Source organism: Dama dama, chromosome 28 (assembly GCF_033118175.1).
Source record: "Dama dama isolate Ldn47 chromosome 28, ASM3311817v1, whole genome shotgun sequence".
NCBI classification, from domain to species: Eukaryota; Metazoa; Chordata; class Mammalia; order Artiodactyla; family Cervidae; genus Dama; species Dama dama.
Window position 1 is genome coordinate 10,379,008 of NC_083708.1, and position 20,325 is coordinate 10,399,332.

The following is a 20,325-nucleotide window of genomic DNA, read 5'->3' on the forward strand; positions in this document are numbered from 1 at the left end:
TAGATATACTCCTAAGTATTTTATTCTTTTGGTTGTTTGGTGAATGGTATTGTTTCCTTAATTTCTCTTTCTGTTTTCTCATTGTTAGTGTATAGGAATGGAAGGGATTTCTGTGTGTTAATTTTATATCCTGCAAACTTTACTATATTCATTGATTAGCTCTAGTAATTTTCTGGTAGAGTCTTTCAGGTTTTCTATGTAGAGGATCATGTCATCTGCAAACAGTGAGAGTTTCACTTCTTCTTTTCCTATCTGGATTCCTTTTATTTCTTTTTCTGCTCTGATTGCTGTGGCCAAAACTTCCAAAACTGTGTTGAATAGTAGTGGTGAGAGTGGGTACCCTTGTCTTGTTCCTGATTTTAGGAGAAATGCTTTCAATTTTTCACCATTGATAACCTCTCAAAATTTTGTGTTTTACTGTGCTTAGTTGCTCAGTCGTGTCTGATTCTTTGTGACCCTGTAGATGGTAGCCCGCCAGGCTCCTCTGTCCATGGGGATTCTCCAGGCAAGAATACTGGAGTGGGTTGCTATGCCCACTTCCAGGGAATCTTCCCAACCAGGAATTGAACCCAGGTCTCCTGCATTGCAGGCAGATTCTTTCCCTTCTGAGCTGTAGAGAATCCCAAGAATACTGGAGTAGGTATCCTATCCCTTCTCCAGGAGATGTTTCTGACCCAGGAATCGAGCCAAGTTCTCCTGCATTGCAGGCAGATTCTTTACCAGCTGAGCTACCAGGGAAGCCCCTCAAGGTTTTGACCCTTAGATAAATTTACATAGTATCATATAGAATCAGACACATAATAAGCTTTCAGTACACAATTCTTGGTACATACTTATTCAGGAGACCCCCAGATCAAGCAACTTTTTTCTTATTTTATGGGAGGAGTGCTCATTATAGTTCCATCAAGCTGATGAAATTTCTCAAATTGTGGCCTCTTGTACATACTGAACTTTTTAAGTTGACTGAGATTCAACTTACACTGACTCCTTGCCAGGGTCATGATATGTGTCTGTGTCCTCAGAAGCAGAGCAAGGTGGCAGCACATTGCTGGGTTTATCTTTTACCTGCAGGTGCGGAAGGAAATAAATATGACACTGTCTGTTACAACATGTAATTTGTGAAATGCAGTGAAGGGTTTGCATTTTAAACAATCCATTGGAAGAAATTAATAAATAATCCTTTTTTAAAAAATTTGAATGTGCAACATTGTGATTTTCCCATTGATTTTCTTAATTGTTTTTGAGGTTAAACTTTCAGCAATATCAGTAATAGAATTTCCTGGTCCTAGTGACTGGCTGTAGTTCTTGGATCAAAGCAGTAAACAAAATGGTGAGATGTTACTTAGTGGAAGTCGCTCCTTAATCCTGTTCAGTCTGTGCTTGTTAGTCTAGGTGGACTGACGGTATAGCCAGGGAATCACAAGCTACTTGAAGAGAAGGACAGATATCCCAGAGTGGGCGCTTTACGTAGGGTAGGAATCTGTTGGGTGGCAGTGAGTGAATTCTGTGGAGTGGATCGTCTGGGAACACGAGTATTTTGTTCGTTTGGTCACACACAGCAGTTAGAGTTCCTGCTTGGTGTGACTGGAAAGTGACTGAGAACAGCAGCTGTGCTGGCAGCTCCAGCCGGGCGCTCTGTAGGCCTGGCTCGGGGTCAGGCTTGTTGGCTCAGTGATGAGCATCTTGAACACGTTCCTGAGGAGTGGCTCCTTCTTTCCCTTTTAAAAAAGTATTACCAGTATCCAGGGATATCGTAAGTTCTAAACATGTCTTTTAAATGTCTCATTACTATTTTTGACATTGACCTTTGTTTATCAATTTCTAAAGGCATACAACAGTGTGGAGAGGGGCTTCTAGGCAGGAAGTTGGAAAACGTGTGTTGTGTTTGAGAAAGTAAGTAGAAGAGACTGGTGCAGTTATGGGGGGCAGAGGTGAAAGTTGCAGGCTGGGGCTGGTTTGGCCTTGGTCCTGTGAGGGGTGGCTTATGGAGGGACAGCCTCAGAGCTTGTAATGAGGTCTGAGTTGAAGAGCAGTGTCTAATATCATGTTCTTCTAAGAACGTAAGTCCAGCGGACCTGTTCCTGCAGTGGCCTAGCCAGGGGGTGACTGAATCTTGAGCTAAAGCAGTGGTGACAAGGTTGATTCAGGGTAAACCTGCACAGACATGAAAGTTAGAATCCCTGAGTCTTTTGATAGAAGAGGCAAGAGTCCGGATGCCATCTGCTGGGCCTAAACACCTAGGACAGAAATAGAATTACAGAGTAAGCTGAGATGATAAAAGACTGTCATATGAAACTTTTCCAGTTTTGTCACAACAGTGTTTAATTTTATTGCTTAAAAGAAAAGGAATTCATTCTCTGAATTTGTTAGTAGCCAGCCAGTGCTGCAACATATGAATCGTGATCTGAGAATATCTAGAAATTGTGAAAAATAAGAAAACTGGTACCTCTGATTCCACATCATCATTTAACATTTTTAAGTTTTAAATATGTGTGGTTTACTTACTTTGTCCTTAAAAACAACAACAACAAAAAAAAACCAGAGATCAGTTCCCCATAAATACAATTTCATGAAAACTGAAGGAATGGACTCTGTATTAAATATTTCCAAAGAGTTCCTGAGACCAAAACTGGTGGCCCTTCTTTTCCAGCAGCTGGAACCCAAAAGATCTTGAACCAGTCCTGAAAAGCTTGCTTCTGTGCAGGAAATCCTGGTGGCTTTTGAGAGGAAGATAGAAAACTATTCTGGAAAATTGCAAGTGGTAGTAGAGGTGAGTCATTGATATGAAGAATTACCAGGAACTACAAGGATTCACTGTCTTTTTAAAATTATGACTTAAAAATATATATATATATATATATATATATATATATTCAGTTAGGGAAATTTGAAATTTTTAGTCTTTGTGTTCTAAATATGAATAGAAAATAATAGAGCAAGTAATATTCCCTCTCCCACACAGAAACAAATGCGTTGAAATCCTGAGCAAAAACAAATAATTTGAAATTTCACTGATACCATCTTGAGCAATAGTCACGAAAGTATTGATTCTGGGAAAACATATGGTAAATAAGTGCTGTGTTTATGTTCTGAATGTACTTTGAGTGCAAGACATTCTTGGGTGGGGTTTTAAAGTGTGTTAGCTTTGCTCTCCCCAAAGGTCTGTGGTGTCCTGTCCTCTTACTGGAGACGGAGTGCCCAGTGAGGGCGAGCTCCTTGCTCTGATGCGCTTGCTCTTCGAGCGCCCTGGCTGAGCTCCCTCTGGATAGGACTTTATCTAGGGACAGAGCAGGATTGATGCAGGCCCCCTGTGATTTTATTGTGTTGGAGAGTGGGAAGCAGGTGGGCCTAGTGCAAAGGTCTAAGGTACACAAAGTGTAAAATGAGTGTCCTCCCTCCTCATCGTGTTCCCCAGTCATCCGGTTTCCCTCTCAGTTCAGTTCAGTTGCTCAGTCGTGTCCGACTCTGCGACCCCATGGACTGCAGCATGCCAGGCTGTTTCCTCTATAGGAAGAACCTTATTTTTCAGTTTCTTGTATATTCTTCCTGAAATATTTTAATATCGTGTTTTTACCTTTTTTCTTCCAGATTTAACATAGATGTGTAGCATCTTTCCATTACACAGTAATGTTAAGATTCTGTTGATTATTTTAATGTTTTGCATTTGTGCCATTGGGAATTTCAGTCCTTTATTTTGTTGCTGTTATTTTTTTTCCACTTACTCCATTTTTAAAAAAGAGCCAGTAAACCCCAAAGGGCAAGTCAGTACCCACTTAAAAACTTAGGAAAACTACACAGAAAGTTTCCCGAGTGGACTTTGACTATAAGTGGTTGTTGCCTGGGTACTTCTCAGTATCTGAGGGAGAAAATGCAGGGAACATTCCAGGGACAGATAGGGAAAGGGGAGCATGCACAGTATGAAGGAGGCGTGAGGCCCGCAAGCTCTAGCTCTTAAACACAGACCCTGGTCCTGGACTGGACTGGGTGGGTCTTCCCCACCCTGGAATCAAACCAGGGTCTCCTGCGTTGCAGGCAGATTCTTGACCAACTGAGTTATCAGGGAAGCCCGTAGCTTTTAGCTGGGCTGGACAGATAGGAGCTGTGTCCTGGAGTAGTCACATCCCTTAGCTGAGTTCCACAAAGAGCTCTGCTTTCCAGGATTTTGGAAGACTAAAGGAAAGAAAAAATTTGATAAGTTTTCTAAGGAGAATGCATCATTGAGTTGGAACTTTAGGTGGCCTGTCATTTTTCTTGCCTTTTATTTTTATTTCCTGATACTGACCATGACATGATGTAAACTTGGGCACACTTGGTTTCTATTTGTTCCTGTTGCTTTTTATCTTAGCATTTATTTCACAGCTCCCTTTTCAGTAAAACTTTTTGTGTGCCACTTCATTACTATATTTTCCCCCTGGAGATGCCCCATTGATGTAAAACAGTACCTTTTTTAAGAAAAAAGGTACATATACAGTAGTGTTACATAAAAATAAAAATTTCCTACTACATTGGTTTGCTTACTTACTGATACTGTCTTTTTAAAAAATCTATTCCCACTTTTTTTTTAGTTTTTTGTATGTTTATTAAATTACACAAATCCAATAAAATGCCAATTAAAACTTGACAACCTAAATTTTCTTTAGTCTCTGTAAAACGTTAAAAATATTGAACTCTTTTAGAATATAAGTTTTATTGTTTTTTTACTGCAAAAACTAGGACTGGGTGATATAATATTGTCTACTTAGAAAGTTTCAGGAATAGAAATACATCATCTTTGTTAGATTGTCTTGATAGTATGCTAGCCTATAGATGCTTTTCAGCATTTTGATTCAAATAGTATTTTAAAAAATTGAATCTCAAGTGATGTGTGTGTGAGCCTTTGGTCAGATGTTGTAATATGTATTGGATTGTGTGGAGAAGCTAAAATCACAAAGATTATAGATTGATGACAAATACTTTTAATAGTGGGTTTTGCTTCTTAAGTGAGTTTTATTATACCATTTCCCAGTGAAAGCTTCCTTTGCATTTATAATGGTGGTGATTATAATGATTTTAGATGAAGGTGGTTCATCAAAATGAACAGTGTAAAATTTATCTTTCTAGGACCATATGATATGTAAAAGGAGGACAGATTGAATTTAACTGGCATAGTAAATAATATTAATTTTTAAATATGTCTTATAGTTTTCTTCAAGTAAAAATGAATGTTGACTTTGTATTTCATATAGTCTTACAATGATTTCTTTGTCAAGAATATCAATACAATTCTGGTTACTGGATGCTTGACTTGTTTTTTAAAAATCTAATTTTGAGATGAGCTGTAGTTTGCTGTTTAAATATATATTTTAAAATATTTTAAAAACTCTGTCACTGATTCCTTGAATTACACAGTAGGGAACCTCTTTGGGCTTGTTTCCTCATCTGTAAGATGAAAACTGAGCCTCTAAAGCAGTCAGCCTGGTATTCTTAAGCCCTGCATGATATAGTTCCCTGTTCCACTGGCTGCAGCCTGGGGTGTCTAGACGGCTGATGGCTAATGTGGATTCTGTCAGAAGTTAAATGTTCATGGAAAGTCTTAGACCTGTCACAACATTTTGCAGTTTCAGTTTCCTTTCCTGCCAAATTAGGGTAGTAATATCTAAATCAGGATTTTTAAAAATTTTCAATGGCATATATATATAAGCAATTTATATATTGTAATATATATGCAGTTTATATATTACACAATATGTATAATTTATTATAATATATATATTTATATATGTTAATAAGGTATTGAGGCTAATGCTTGTTACTATAGCTGTTAGGCTGTTTCATTATTTCCTTCTAGTGATTACTGGAGTTTACCTTTAAGGCCAGTGGAATAAATGTTAATGTGTACAGTAGGGTGCTAACCCATACTGTCTTGAAACTTTGAGGACTGCTAGTTTGTACTGCACCCTCATCACCTCCCCAGATTGCCAGCTGCTTTTCTGCCTCCTGTCTTTAACCGTCTCCAGTGACTAAACCAGCTTCATCTCCACTAATCTTTTCACTGCAGACTTTCCTCCAACCCTACTCTGTTCTACTTTTCAGAACTTAGAAATTATCTGAGCTTGCTAGTGCCTTCCTTCTCCTTTCACAATGCTCTCTCTATATCTGTGATGTTATTGAAGCCTTATTTCCCCCAAGCCTAGGTAACACACACACACACACACACACACACACACGCCATGCACGCACACCAGCATCAAGTCACTTTTCAGCAGTGGTCTCCTGTAGAAATGGCTCTTTATAGTCGTATCGCTTCTTCCTTTCCGATTTTTATACCTCTTTTCTTCCTTCCTGTCTAGTTGTGATGGCTAGCATTCCTAGAGCAAAATTAAGTAACTTGGTATAACGTACACACATGCTGTGTGCTGTGTGCTTGGTTGTTCAGTCGTGTCGGACTCTTTGCGACCACGTGGACTATAGCCCTCCAGACTCCTCTGTCCACGGGATTCTCCAGGCAGGAATATTGGAGTGGGTTGCCATGCCCTTCTCCAGGGGATCTTCCCAACCCAGGGCTTAAACCCAGGTCTCCCTCAGTGCTGGAGAACTGTTTACCAGCTGAGCCACCAGAGAGCCCAAGAGTACTGGAGTGGGTAGCCTGTCCCTTCTCCAGCGGATCTTACTGACCCCGGAATGGAACCAGGGTCTCCTGCATTGAAGGTGGATTCTTTACTAACGAGGTACCCGGGAAAACCAGTGTAAATTGATGTCTTGTGCTGCGTCACTTCAGTCATGTCCGACTCTCTGTGACCCCGTGGGCTGTAGCCTGCCAGGCTCTTCTGTCCATGGGATTCTCCAGACAGGAATACTAGAGTGGGTTGCCATGCCCTTCTCCAGGGCGCCTTCCCGACCTAGGGATGGATCCCGCCTCTCTTGTGTCTCCTGCATTGGCAGGCACTAGCACCACCTGGGAAGCCCCACACTTATACCATATTCCTAATTATTTTTTATTTTTTGTAAAATGTTAATGACTTATATTAGATTAAGAAAATATTTGTAATATTTGCATAAAATGTATAGAATCATATTTATTGAATATAAGATTATATCACTGGTTGCAAGAAGCACCTACATTTTATAAACTAATTAGGAAAAACAGGTTAACAGGACTAGATCAATTGTAAGATGCATTTTTACTCCATGAATACTATAATATGAAGAAAAATGTAACTTCGGATCAATGAGATATGACATGTATAGCAGATACTGTTTTTAGTCTTACTAAATTTTTTGTTAACATTTTTATGTACTCTTGTTCCCATGTTAGAAACTTTGTTTTCTTATTTCTGTAGTTTCTGTGAGCTGTACCTTTCTGTTTCATTGCAGATACTGTGCAGCCTTTTCTTGGTCTGGTTCTTTCCCATGTTTTACATTGCCACATGTGACATAGGTCGCCGGTGGGAATGTGCTATGTGGCCGCAGGGAGCTGAAACTGGGGCCCGTGACAGCCGGGAGGCGGGAGGGAGGCTCAAAAGGGAGGGCACGTCTGTGCACTTGTGGCTGGCTCAGGTTGATGCATGGCAGAAGCCAACACAATATTGTGAAGCAGCTGTCCTCCAATTAAAAATAAATTTATTTAAAATACATTGCAAAATAAGAAAGAAAATAATCACTCCAACCAGTTTAATTATCTTATGCCTCCTTAGCAGTGGCTCTTGCTGTTAGGATTGATAGAATTTTTAGGGAGAGTCCTATGAGTTCATGAACTTGTATGTGAAACTTAGCCATTAGGCATAGTTTTTTTGGTAGGGAGAGGAGAATCCAAAGCTTTTAGCAGAATCTTTGAGAAACTAATAACCCTTAAAGAAGTTAGTAATCTTAAAAGAAGTGAGTCCACTTCTGTAGAGTTCCAGGACACCAGCATCTCTCTCTTGCTGCTCTCCATGTGGTCTTGATTGTAAGTTATGAAAACTTCAGAGTATTTTGAAGCTCAAAACAAAGAAAATTTGACCTTGAGTTATTGGCCTTAGCAATGGCAGTGTTGTTCAAGTGATAACATTTAAAACAACAATCATACCATAAACTGCCAGGGAACCCACTTTAAGGAAGTATAAGTATAAAAAAGGTGGTATTGTAGTCATGGAAAAAGGCATTAGAAAACCATGGCTCTACATATGTTAAAGAAATATGAAAGGTTAAAACTATGCTTCTGTTTTGAACTTGAGTAGTTTCATGGTTATGATTAAATTATTTTTCTAAAGAAAAGACTATATGTTGGAAATGATAAATATCTGGTGTTTGTATATATGTGTATGTATGTGTATAAGAATTACTTTTTATTATTTATATGAGTAATGAAAATATTTGATTTTTTTAATTACAGTGCATGCAAGATATGGGAAATACTAAAGCAAGACTACTATATGAAGCCAATCTTCCAGAGAACTTTCGAAGACCACAGACAGATCAGTATCCTTTAACATTTCTTTATTTTGGGTTTTAAAAGAATCAGCTCATTTTTTTCCCCCATTTTTACAGTTTATGTTTTAACTTTGTATTAAGAAACATGTGAATTTTATCATACTGTTGTTCATGAAAAATAGAGATTGATTTGCCCTGACCGGTGCTTTATATGTGGTGAGTTTTTAACACTGTTGCTGCTGTGCGGTGCTCAGTCAGGTCCAACTTTGTGTGACCCCACGGACTGTATCCCGCCAGGCTCCTCTGTCCATGGGAGTCTCCAGGCAAGAGTACTGGGGTGGGTTCCCATTTCCTCCTCCAGGAGATCTTCCTGACTCAGGGGTTGAACCCCTGTCTCTTATGTCTTCTGCATTGGCAAGTGGATTCTTTACCATCGTGCCTCCTGGTTTTTAATAGGAATCTGGTAATATGTGATTTACATAGTGTTTTTATATAATTATTATTAAGTATAAAATACTATCTCCGATTCTTGATTGATCTGCAACTCTTGATTGGAACATACAGATTAGCACTTTCGACTGGTATTAGAGATTTGATTTATGAACATCTTGAGTATTTTTGTTTAAGCAGATCACTTCCAGAGGGGTTTCCTGAGAGCACCTTCATGTGAAGCAGTGGACGAGAAGAGTCCCACCCTGAGTAGAAGCGGGTGGTGGCAGGGGTGCGGGCTCGGGTCCCTGCCGACCTTCTCTGGGTCACAGGCTGCATGCACAGCTCTGTCTGCATCCCCAGCTTCCCTCACAGACGAGTGGGGTATTTCCTTACGGCGTTTCAGTCAGAGTATTTTCACATGTTAAAGAGAAATCATGTGATTTTATAGGACTTCTCAGACTCACACTGAAGTCTGAGAAAGAGCTCATCAGAATAAGACTATCTAGTAAGACTATCTGCCTGCAATGCAGAAGACCTGGGTTCTATCCCTGGGTCGGGAAGATCTCCTGGAAAAGGGAATGGCTACCCACTCCAGTATCCTTGCCTGGAGAGTTCCATGAACAGAGGAGCCTGGCGGGCTACAGTCCGTGAGATCTCAGAGTTGGACACAACTGAGCACACACATAAGTTTATCCAAAGATGATTTTTATGATTTTGGAAATATGATGTAGTTTCTTAAAGATCAGCTGTGTGCTCCCCATGTGTGTGTATGTTTGTTTGATCATACAATGAAAAAAGTGCATCTTTTCTCACAGAGGTACAGGCCATATATATTTTCATTATTTGTGTAGAAATCTTTTCAGGTATATTCCAGAAGTTAGTGTTTGGCCTTTTCTCTTTCTGCTTCTCCCACCTTCCCACACATTTAGCAGTCTGATATCCCAGGCTATTTTTGTTATAACAAGATCCTAGGGTAAGAGTGGGTGGTACATTTCAGGTATAAAAATTGTGTGAGCAGAAGTATGAAGGTGTGAGGACACGACATTTTAAAGTTTCAGTGTGATAACATCTAAGTTTTATGGGGCAAGCGGCAAAAGCAGCTCATTATTATTCCAGATTGTGAAAGGTTTTCAGTGGCATCTAGAACCGCCTATAGATAGAATATAGAGCAGTGCCTCATTTCATTGACCCAGAGCATTGAAGGATTTGTAAAGCTGTGAGGCAGGAGAAGTATTAGAACTGTCACCTTCTATCACAAGGAAGAGGAGTTGGAGGAGGTTTTGGGGTCAGAGGTCATGCAGAATCCTAGTGCAACCCTGAAATGAGCAGTGATGAAGATACCAGTTATGTAGTGGGTTTCAGAGTAGGCAGGAGGGAGCTGGGGAGACTGGAAAGGCATTGGGAAGGCAGGGACGTTTGGAGTAGGTTAACACTGACTTGCTTTCTGAGGAAAGCAAGCATTTTCTAGCTTGGCTAAGGTTCTGTGAGTGAGGTAGGCTTACTCATCGGGGGAAGGAATTCGGCACCAGGTGAGGGTTTCAGGGTTACACGTGGAAGACGGTGAGTCGCTGCTTTGGGCAGGGTGACGTGTCTGTGGACGCACATGTGGAGATGCCCGTCTGGAAGCTGGAGACGGGAGTCTGGACCCTGAAAGAGCAGAGCACGCAGTGTGGACTGGAGAGCCCCTTAGCATGTAGGTGATGGAAGAGTGCTTGGGTGCGTTACGTTACATGGCGAGTGCCTCTGTTCTTTCTGAGGGTTTTACTGAGAATCCTGGAAATCCTGGAAATGCCTTTTCCTTCTCCTCTGGAAGTGAGGGCATGGGACTGAACCCTGAGGAAGAGAGCATGGTGGCAGGAGAGTCCCACAGAGCAGTCAGTGTTCCGTGTGGTGGTTACCACTGCTTGCTAGTTGTATTAATTTATTCCTTTTTCGGCTCTTCACCCCCAAGTCTGAGTTGACATATAACATCCCTCAAATTGAAGAAACTCCCTTTTCTGGATGGAAGTTTTAGTGTGTGTGCGTGTGTGTGTGTGTGTGTGTGTGTGTGTGTGTGTGTGTGTGTGTGTGTGTTGGGGGTGGGTAGGGGGGGATTGGCTTGGTTTAACTTTGGTTTTTTGGACTTCTCTTGAATACCAGGTGATGAATTACTTGACACCCTTGAAATTTGGAGTAGTACCCTTTATGTGATATTTGGTGGATGAATGTAGCGTCAAGGTATCTCATTGATCGCCATACTTTTGTGTTGTTTTTGACAAAGGCCTGAAGGTGTTCAGGCACGGACAGGACTCTGGCACCCTCTTACACTGCCCCCTTCTGGGCACCCTGTGGTACATGTTGGTCAGAATACTGTTTCTTAAGTAATTACCATCCATTTTATGGTGAACCTAATAGAAGTAAAGAATTAACGGGATGGTGTTTCCCTGGTGGCTCAGTCAGTAAAGAATCTACCTGCTGTGCAAGGAAACCGCCTGCAATGCAGCACACCTGTGTTTGATCCCTGGTTCGAGAAGATCCCTGGAGAAGGAAATGGCAACCCTCTCCAGTTTTCTTGCCTGGGGAATCCTGTAGACAGGAGCCTGGCAGGCTCTAGTCCCCGGGGTCTCAAGAGTCGGACACGACTTAGTGACTAAACTACCACCACAGTGAGATGGTGAGTTTGTTTTCTGGAATTTTTTGTTGATTTGTCCTTAGATATTTGATACTTATCTAAACATTTCAGGAGAGATTTTTATCATGGATTGATCGGTATCTGATGTTAGTAAGTCCTTGACCTTCGACACAGTGAAGGTACAGTGTTGGAAACAACAACTGCAGTAGCTTTCCTGCTCAGTGAGGGTTTGCTGTGAGCCAGGCCCTGAGTTTGGCACTTTATATATGTTATCTTTTTTAATTTTGGAAGCAATTCAGAACATAATATGTTTATTCTTGGTAGGTGAGCTGGTGGGATGCTCAAAGAGGCTGTTTAAGAAACTTTCCAAAACCTCTAGACTTTCCCTCCTGTGTAAGGACACTTGAATATTACTTAATGATGCTGGTCTGAGTAAACCAGTGTTGTCACATTTGAGCCGGCTTTTAAAAATAGGCTTATAGTTTGGGATTCTTTGCAACTAAGATCATAAAGTCTAGGTGAAGGTTGCAACTTTTGAGTACCTGATATGATTTAGGTCAGGCTCTTGGATTATGTGTTTCATTGCTACTGTTAGTTCAAGCATGTGTATTTGATTTTTCAAGCTAAATGTTACTTGTAAAACATTTGGAGATTATGGTCATATTCATATGAGGTGCTTACCTCTTGCTGGTTCAGTTCAGTTCAGTCGCTCAGTCGTATCCGACTCTTTGTGACCCCATGGAAGGCAACACGCCAGGCCTCCCTGTGCACACCAACTCCTAGAGTCTACTCAAACTCACGTCCATTGAGTCGGTGATCCCATCAAACCACCTCATCCTCTGGCATCCCCTTCTCCTCCCGCCTTCAATCTTTCCCAGCATCAGGGCCTTTTCAAATGAGTCAGTTCTTTGCATCAGGTGGCCAAAGTATTGGAGCTTCAGCTCCAGCATCAGTCCTTCCAGTGAATATTCAGGGTTGATTTCCTTTAGGATGGACTGGTTGAATCTCCTTTCAGTCCAAAGGACTCTCAAGAGTCTTCTGCAGCACCACAGTTCCAAAGCATCAATTCTTCAGCACTCAGCTTTCTTTATGGTCCAACTCTCACATCCATACGTGACTACTGGAAGAACCATAGCCTTGACTAGACGGACCTTTGTTGTTGGCAAAATCTTGCTGTTTACAAAAAGATAATCTTAAGGTTGTCAGAAGCATAAAGAAGGATTTTGTCTAGACAAACTTGATGTAGATGACTCCTAATGATAACACCATAAGATCACATCTCTTGGATCATGAGACCAGCTTTTGTATCTAATGTAATACTGTAGTCTTAAAAAAAATTTTTTTTTTCTATACTTATTACAGCTACATAATGCTTTTATCCCTTTTAAGTATGAAACACTGTGATTTGGAGCTTGTAATATGGAAACTAGTTAAAGAAAACAAGTCCCCTTTTCTGTATTTCATGGATCATTCTAAAGCTCAATGCTGTTTGAAAAGCCTAACATCTTTGCACTTTTACTGATTTAAATATAGTTGTCTCAAGGAATTGATTTCAGAAATATGCAGGCAGCTCCTGCAGCTCAATTCCAGAAAAATAAACGACCCAATCAAAAAATGGGCCAAAGAACTAAATAGACATTTCTCCAAAGAAGACATACAGATGGCTAACAAACACATGAAAAGATGCTCAACATCACTCATTATCAGAGAAATGCAAATCAAAACCACAGTGAGGTACCATTACACGCCAGTCAGGATGGCTGCTATCCAAAAGTCTACAAGCAATAAATGCTGGAGAGGGTGTGGAGAAAAGGGAACCCTCTTACACTGTTGGTGGGAATGCAAACTAGTACAGCCACTATGGAGAACAGTGTGGAGATTCCTTAAAAAACTGGAAATAGAACTGGTATATGACTCAGCATTCCCACTCTTGGGCATACACACTGAGGAAACCAGATCTGAAAGAGACACGTCCACCCCAATGTTCATCGCAGCACTGTTCACAATAGCCAGGACATGGAAGCAACCTAGATGTCCACTGGCAGATGAATGCATAAGAAAGTTTGGTACATATACACAATGGAATATTACTCAGCTATTAAAAAGAATGCATTTGAGTCAGTTGTAGTGAGGTAGATGAAACTGGAATCTATTATACAAAGTGAGGTGAGTCAGAAAGAAAAATAGCAATACAGTATGTTAATACATATATATGGAATTTAGAAAGATGGTAACGATGACCCTATATGCGAGACAGCAAAAGAGACACAGATACAAAGTAGATACTTTTGGACTCCGTGGGAGAAGGTGAGGGTGGGATGATTTGAGAGAATAGCCCTGAAACATGTATATTACCGTATGTGAAACAGATCACCAGTCCAAGTTCGATGCACGAAACAGGTGCACTGGGACAACACAGAGGGGAGGGATGGGGAGGGAGGTGGGAAGGGGGGTTCCGGATGGGAGACATCTGTACACCTGTGGCTGATTCATGTCAGTGTATGGCAGAAACCACCACAATATTGTAATTAGCCTCCAATTAATTGAAATTAATTGAAAAAGTTTAGAATTAAGAAAAATATGATTGTCTCATCCCTAGAGGCAAGTAGAACCAAACTGAGTACACTGGCATAATAGGGGGCCTCCCTGCATTCATAACAGGATTTGTCACTTTAAGCTTTACCATTTACAGAAGTTAGGCGGAAGCTGCCGTGAAAGTGTAATTTCTCATGTGGCATGTGGTTAATTCTAGGTGGTGTTTGCAGGTGCATGACAAGCGATAAAGCTTTACATTAAGCTTTTCGTTATTAGGATATTTTGTCTTATCTAAAAACTTTAATTACCTCAGTTCCATGAGATCCAGTGTGCACCAGAGCTAATCAGCAGTGCGTCTCCTTGGAGCTTTTGAAAATCTGGCTGTTGTCAGTGGTGTGTGTATGAAATTGGAAGATTTTGTTCTTGGGAATAGGTATTAATTTAATTGTCTTTTAAATAGCATCTTTAAAGAAAGGAAGAAATCTTAAGATACAAATAAACACATGTGAAAAGATAAAACACATAGTGAGGGGAACATTTTTCTGGACTTGTCTGATGCAGTCTGTTAGTGTTGAGGACTTTGACAGTAAGTGTGCTATGCTGAATGGTTTGTGACCATGGCAAGGAGGATATTCTGGGGTGTTTTGTTGTTTGTTTGCTAGATCCCAGATCAGCCCCCTGCACTTACACTGTCAGTAGTGATATTCCTTACCTTGGTCTACTGAAGGCACCACTGTTCTGTTTCTTTTTGCAGGGGAAAGGGGTGTTGTCCTCTTGGTCTGTCAGTTTAAGTAAGTCCTTTTGTCTCAGGTGGCTCCTGGAGGCTGGAAGATGAAGATCAGTACTCCCCAGTATCCAAACTTAATGGTTCTTTAGTTGATACTTCTCATTTGCTCTTCTCTTTAAGGCTGATGATAGGCAAGCCGTCCTAGCATTGATGATGCAATAGTTGTCTGTTTCCTTCTCTGCCGTGAGCCTTGTGTTTGAAGACCTTCAGAGCACAGTGATTCATAATAAGAGCTGAGCGTTGGACAGCAGTCGCTCTGTGCCACCCCCTGTTCTGAGGTCTTTCCACACATGAGCATGTTTAATTCTTACTGTGATCTTGTGAAGTGAGTCTTGGTATCATCTCTGTTTTAAAGGTGAGGAAGCTGAGACAAGTTACACAAAAATACAAGCTAACTTCACTTATTGAATGCTTACTGTTTGTTAGATACTGTGCTGGGTGCTTTATATATATTATCCCCAGTACTGTCAACAACTTTGTGAGATGGAGAATTCTTGTGGTTTTCACTTAGCTAGGTATGAAGAGATCAAGCTTCAAGGTCACAATAACTGCCAGTTAAATAGCAAGCTCTACTGGTACCAGAAATGAGGAAGTATGTTGGAGACCATCCTCTTTGAGAATTAGTACTATAGTCAGCATATAATGCAGAATTATTCTCAAGATTTCTCTTGAAAATCCCTCACATTTGCTGCAGTGCCAGTTTGCAGACACGGAGACCCTGTATAAATCCAGTTGAGGTGTCCTTGGCCCACTAGCACTGGAAAAGAACTCAAGAATCAGTGACTGCAGGCCCAGGAGAGGATTCCTGACTCTGTAAATAGAGTTTTATTAGAACATAGCCTTACCTACTCATTTATCAGTTATCTGTGGCTGCATTGGAGCTAAAAATGCAGACGTGAGTAATTGCAGCATAAAACAACTGTACCATGAAACCTAAAATATTTGCTGTTTGACCCTTTAAGAGAAAGTTTGCTGACCCCTGGAATAAATGACAACTTCTTTAGGTGAATGAACAGTCAGGGTTGGGTTGCTTTTGAGACCTTGTACAAAAATACACGAGAGCTGCATGATACATTCTTGGTCTAAGAGGCATGTAGGACCAGAGAGCACCCGAGGATGTGGCGTGTTCCCTAAACCACAGTGCTCACTCAGGTGACTCCCGTGGGGTTTTGAAAGCTCACTTGGTGGTGTGCTTTGTTTGCTTTTTATAAAGTAATGTTTTATGTTTAATTGAGAGGACTGTCCTAGTGCTTTGTCCTGCCTTAATGATTTAATCTTTATTTTTTTATGTCCTTGAAAAACAGATAACTGTCATCTGATGTAGTTTTTTTAATTCGCTTCAGTTCAGTTCAGTCGCTCAGTCATGTCCGACTCTTTGCAACCCCGTGAACCGCAGCATGTCAAGCCTCCCTGTCCATCACCAACTCCCAGAGTCCACCCAAACCCATGTCCATCGAGTCGGTGATGCCATACAACATCTCATCCTCTGTCGTCCCCTTCTCCTCCTGCCCTCAATCTTTCCCAGCATCAGGGTCTTTTCAAATTAGTCAGCGCTTCACATCAGGTGGCCAAAGTATTGGAGTTTCAGCTTCAACATCAGTCCTTCCAATGAACACCCAGGACTGATCTCCTTTAGGATGGACTGGTTGGATCTCCTTGCAGTCCAAGGGACTCTCAAGAGTCTTCTCCAACACCACAGTTCAAAAGCATCAATTCTATGGCGCTCAGCTTTCTTTATAGTCCCAGCTCTCACATCCATATATAACTGCTGGAAAAACCATAGCCTTGACTAGACGGACCTTTGTTGGCAAAGTAATTAATATGCTATCTAGGTTGGTCATAACTTTCCTTCCAAGGAGTAAGTGTCTTTTAATTTCATGGCTGCAACCACCATCTGCAGTGATTTTGGAGCCCAGAACAATAAAGTCAGCTACTGTTTCCACTGTTTCCCCATCTATTTCCCATGAAGTGATGGGACTGGATGTCATGATCTTAGTTTTCTGAATGTTGAGTTTTAAGCCAACTTTTTCACTCTCCTCTTTCACTTTCATCAAGAGGCTCTTTAGTTCTTCTTCACTTTCTGCCATAAGGGTGGTGTCATCTGCATATCTGAGGTTATTGATATTTCTCCCGGCAATCTTGATTCCAGCTTGTGCTTCTTCCAGCCCAGCGTTCCTCATGATGTACTCTGCATATAAGTTAAATAATCAGGGTGACAATATACAGCCTTGATGTACTCCTTTTCCTATTTGGAACCAGTCTGTTGTTCCACGTCCAGTTCTAACTGTTGCTTCCTGACCTGCATACAGGTTTCTCAAGAGGCAGGTGAGGTGGTCTGGTATTCCCATCTCTTTCAGAATTTTCCACAGTTTATTGTGATCCACACAGTCAAAGGCTTTGGCATAGTCAATAAAGCAGAAATAGATGTTTTTTCTGGAACTCTCTTGCTTTTTTGATGATCCAGCGGATGTTGGCAATTTAATCTCTGATTCTTCTGCCTTTTCTGAAACCAGCTTGAACATCTGGAACTTTACGGTTCATGTATTGCTGAAGCCTGGCTTGGACAATTTTGAGGATTACTTTACTAGTGTGTGAGATGAGTGCAATTGTGCGGTAGTTTGTGCATTCTTTGGCATTGCCTTTCTTTGGGATAGGAATGAAAACGGACCTTTTCCAGTCCTGTGGCCACTGCTGAGTTTTCCAAATTGGTTTTGTTGTCCAAATTTGTTAATTCGCTTACTGCTTAGAAAATTTCAGAGAGGTTTTTTTAATCATAAACAGAAATGAAACTCAACTGTATTTGAATTACTTACTTAAAATACATTAAGTATAAATTAAGATTTCATGTATATCTGTTATTTCTGAAAATTCACATATTTCATCAGAATAATAGTATTGTTTTTTACTCTAAAAGATTATATACTTAAAAGTTTGCTCTTTTCAAATTCAGTATTTCTAAAACTATTACAGTTTTCAATTAATTTTAGTTTCACAATGGTGGTTAAATTATTTTGATACTGTTCCTAATTTTCTCTCTAATATTAGGGTTTTCTTTGGTCATATACAGTGATCTTTCCTTTGTCATAAGCATTTCATAGATGAGAGTATTATAATCTTTTCAAGTTTTAATATGTAGTATATTTTAAATAATATCCAAAATAGACTGCTGTTTCTGTCATTAGGGAGGAAAAACATCAGTGTTACTCTTCTCCCATGTGTTTAAACATAAAAATTATACTTTAAGAATTTAGATTTTAGTTAAGAAAACCTGTATACATACTATGTAATATTTATATCTAGAAGTAAAGATAATTGCTGTTCTAAAAATAATATAGAATTTTTAAAAACAGTAAACATCTTTCACCCGCCTTCCCAGGTGGTGCGAGTGGTAGAGAACCTGCTTGTCGGTGCAGGAGACCTAAGAGATGACAGGGGCTCCATCTCTGGGCTGGGAAGATCCCCAGGAGGCGGGCATGACAACCCACTCCACTACTCTTGCTGGAGAGCCCCATTCACAGAAGAGCCTGGCAGGCTACAGTCCATGGGGTTGCAAAAAGTTGGACATGACTGAGCGACTTAGCAGTAAGAACGTTAACTTGTCTATTTTGCAGCCTAGTGGGCTATGGTCCATGGGGTCGCAAAGAGTTGGAAACAACTGAAGTGAGTTAGCATGCACTCGGCACAAACGTGTTTCATTTTATCCACTGTGAAAATGACATCAATCTAAGTAAATTCTTCTTCTCTCTCCTGTTGTGGCAGTAAATTGTTGCCTTGACAGTAAAAATTGCTCATATATCCACATTCATCCAAAGGGCTGGCTTTTTTGATTGTTTTCATTTTATCCTCTTAGAAAAACAGAAAAATGTAATATTGAACATGGATTTAAAATCATGTGCGAAGTTAGCATTTAGGTTATTTACATGTGAAATAGTTGGAATAAAGCAACGTTATTGCGTTTTATGAAAATCTTGGGGTTTTATGGTGATTTTTTGGTACTGACTGCCAAAAATGTTCACATATCTAACTAATCAGCCTTCTGACAGCTCTGGGGCCTTTGACTTGAAAGGATCTCCAAGGCTACCTTGAAAATAAAAGTGCCTCCCACATTTGGCCTTCTCTAGATAAAAAGGCATTTATTATCATTAGCAAAAATTAAATGACTAATTCACAAATGAACTTGTGGTGACCAGTGGCATCTGAGAGGGTGGATGCTAGACATTCCTGGTTTCCAGTCATCACAATACCCCCTCCCTTGTACTGTAGAATACCAGAGATCTCCTTAAACTTCCTGTGCCTGGCTTTAGTTGTAAATGTAAAAAACCTCTTTATAGGTTAAGAGGAGAAAAAGAGGTAGTGTGAAGTGCCTTTCATATACACAGTTTATAGAGAGCTGTCTTTACAAATGACTTTCAGTTATTCAACTTGCTTGATAAGTTGAGCATTTAGATTTCCTGTCTCACTTGCCTTCCCTGGCCCCTTCAAGAGCTCTCTGTCAGTGCCCACTGTATACTGGTCTGTCAACTCTTGCTACTACCTGTGGCCTCAACTGTCACTTTAAAGAGCTTCTGTTAACTTCCAATAAGGAGCAATTGACTGAAAGTGTACTGTTTTACTGCTTCAGGTTGCTTTTCTTTGAACAGAAGGATGTCTTAACCTGGGGATCCATAGAGAGACTGTATTTCAGTGTGATTCATTTCCTTTGTAATTTTGTGTATTTTATTCTATGCATTTAAAAGCACTGTCTCAAAAAGGAGTCCACAGGCTTTATTTGACTATCAAAGAGGTTCATGGTACTGAAAAATAAAAAAGTTCGCAATCCTTGATGGAAGAAGTCCCATAAAACAGTGGTTGGTTGACTGGTAGGAGAAGTCATCTGTATCAGCTGACCCAAAGCTCCTGAATCCCACTAGAAGTGATTCACCCAATCAACAAATAAGGCTGGTCCACTCACCTTCAGAAAATTAAATAGTACTGACATTGGTTTTAGCTCCTTGACTTTTCCATTTCTAGAAAGCTTTGTAGGAAAAGATTGGTCTCCATCCTTCTAAGATACAGTGGATCCTCACTGATGCCGTCAGAGGCAGCCATGTGTGGTGGGAAAGGACATAAGTATTGAAATCACAGTTGTCTGCTCTTTCTGAGTTGCTGATTCCTCCTCTGTGATATGGAGATTATAACATGCACATGACTGCATGGAGGAGAGATTAAAGGAAAACTGTGGCTAGCGCACCAGCCTGGCATCTGGTATGCTGTGGTTACCACAGGAGTGTTAGTTTCCTTATTTAAACTGAAAATCCAAAATGAGCCTTAATTTAGTGTTGAGTGGGGAGGGAGGGGTAAGAGGCTGAGGATTGTGGTGGAACTGAGAAATGTGGTTACTTTTCTGTTCCGAATTCAGCAGAGTGGTTTTGTTGAATGGGAGAAATTTCCTGAACACGATAGATTCTTTGGCAGAAGGAAAAGTAGGTTACAGAATTTAGTTGCGGAAATAGTGTGTGAGCAAAGTACAGACTGGGGAGTAGGAGTATTGAATATAGTCTGGGCTTTGTGGAGTGAATAAAGGGGAGTGTAC

At 40.5% G+C, this 20,325-nt stretch overlaps 1 protein-coding gene across 5 annotated transcripts in view; it reads left to right on the top strand.

Moving 5' to 3' along the window:
* The window catches only part of SMAP1 (small ArfGAP 1), a 160,492-nt gene that overhangs the window by 66,429 nt on the left and 73,738 nt on the right, over positions 1–20,325 (top strand). For 3 of the 5 annotated variants that reach the window (XM_061131855.1, XM_061131857.1, XM_061131859.1), the window contains exons 3-4: positions 2,705–2,770; positions 8,351–8,436. In XM_061131855.1, the coding sequence (XP_060987838.1) occupies positions 2,705–2,770; positions 8,351–8,436 (152 nt within the window). The remainder of the gene's footprint in view (positions 1–2,704; positions 2,771–8,350; positions 8,437–20,325) is intronic. The other 2 variants (XM_061131856.1, XM_061131858.1) reach the window with 1 other exon arrangement.